General features: G+C 28.8%; 1 protein-coding gene across 1 annotated transcript in view; it reads left to right on the forward strand.

Moving 5' to 3' along the window:
• The window catches only part of LOC109347803 (aspartic proteinase-like protein 2), a 6259-nt gene extending 4760 nt beyond the window's left edge, over positions 1-1499 (forward strand). Inside the window, exons 5-8 of the mRNA XM_019587876.1 lie at positions 194-296; positions 505-565; positions 802-873; positions 1176-1499. Coding sequence (XP_019443421.1) covers positions 194-296; positions 505-565; positions 802-873; positions 1176-1318 — 379 coding nt within the window. The 3' untranslated portion in view covers positions 1319-1499. The remainder of the gene's footprint in view (positions 1-193; positions 297-504; positions 566-801; positions 874-1175) is intronic.

Below are 1641 nucleotides of genomic sequence, written 5' to 3' on the forward strand. Positions count from 1 at the left end.
TAGATTAATAGTAGAATTCCAAGATCTATAGGCACTACTGTTTCTAATGGATTTCACTGTTACTTGGTACCCACCAGGTTAAGTTGAATATTCAAATATATCTTTGTGAAATCTTTCATGCCATTTTTTAATTGACTGCATGTTAAAAATAGAGGATTTTCTGACACTTTCTAAACATTTTTTTTATTTTTAGTGTGTTAAGCATCTTTGACATCTTTCCTCCAATAAGTCTGAACTTTGCTAACCATGCATCTATGGTTTTAAGGTCACAAGATTACCTTATACACTCTCCAACAGTAAGTATTTAAGCCTCAACTTTATGATAGAATTAGTTTGTATTCATTATTTGCAAAGACTTTCATGATTAATTGTGGGCAAGACTGAATGCTTTGAGTAATTACATGTCTTTACTCCTCATATACATCAAGTACTATATATAATTTATGTATGTACTATTTATTTTCATGTTATCTAACTAGTATGACGATGCCTTGTGCATTACAGTTTTATGGAGGATTGTGGTGCCTTGGCTTTCACAAAACCCAAGATATAACAATTCTAGGAGGTATATTGACACTCTAAACTTTTAGCTCCTATATTTATGTCATTTTATTTGGTGAGATGCATTGAAAGGATATGTAAAGTAAGTTTTGCATATGATTGAAGTTCAACTATTTTTTTTTTAAATTCTTAAAACTTATTTAGAATTAATCTAAAAGTACTATTCTTGTTTATTGTGTGAGGTCATGTTATCTCTTTTCCAAGATTAAGACACTGATGACAATACACTTTTTCTGCCAGACATTATATTAAAAGACAAAATTATTGTGTATGATCTTGCTAGTCAACAGATTGGATGGACTAATTATAATTGTAAGTTTCACATACATTACTATAAATTTATATGAGCTAAGAGTATCAAGGATAACTAAATCAAATATTTGGGCTATCTTTGATTCTCTANTTCTGCCAGACATTATATTAAAAGACAAAATTATTGTGTATGATCTTACTAGCCAACAGATTGGATGGACTAATTATAATTGTAAGTTTCACCTACATTACTATAAATTTATATGAGCTAAGAGTATCAAGGATAACTAAATCAAATATTTGGGCTATCTTTGATTCTCTATAACTTAGTTTTGATATATTAATTTAAATTATTGATTTAGGTTCATTGCCGGTTAATGTCTCTGCTCCATCATCTGGAAAAGGTAGAAATGAAAAGGGAGGAGCTTCTTTATGTGATAGGCCTGAAAAGTTGACAATGGTGATCTTGGCTTTCATAACACACATGATACTAATATTGATATAGTTATCAGGGTCTTTAATTTGGAGGAAGTATTTCAATAATCATTAAAGTAAATAATTGTTAATACTATAGATTAGATAATAGTATTTCAATAATTGTATTTCTAGAATATTGTAATTTGTGTGATGTTGACTCTTGTATGATTATGAATGAAGAAATAAATGCTATTTTATTAGCTTTGTTATTTGTTCTTAAGGGTAGTTACTATTAGTCAATTGTTTGTTGTATTGTAGAATGTAGGAGCAACCAATAAAGTAAAGTAAAATCGTTCAAAGTATAGTTCACAACATATCTAACACTTAAACCTATAGGTTATAATGACATCA

The sequence above is a fragment of the Lupinus angustifolius genome, chromosome LG05 (assembly GCF_001865875.1).
Source record: "Lupinus angustifolius cultivar Tanjil chromosome LG05, LupAngTanjil_v1.0, whole genome shotgun sequence".
In the NCBI taxonomy this organism is placed as follows: Eukaryota; Viridiplantae; Streptophyta; class Magnoliopsida; order Fabales; family Fabaceae; genus Lupinus; species Lupinus angustifolius.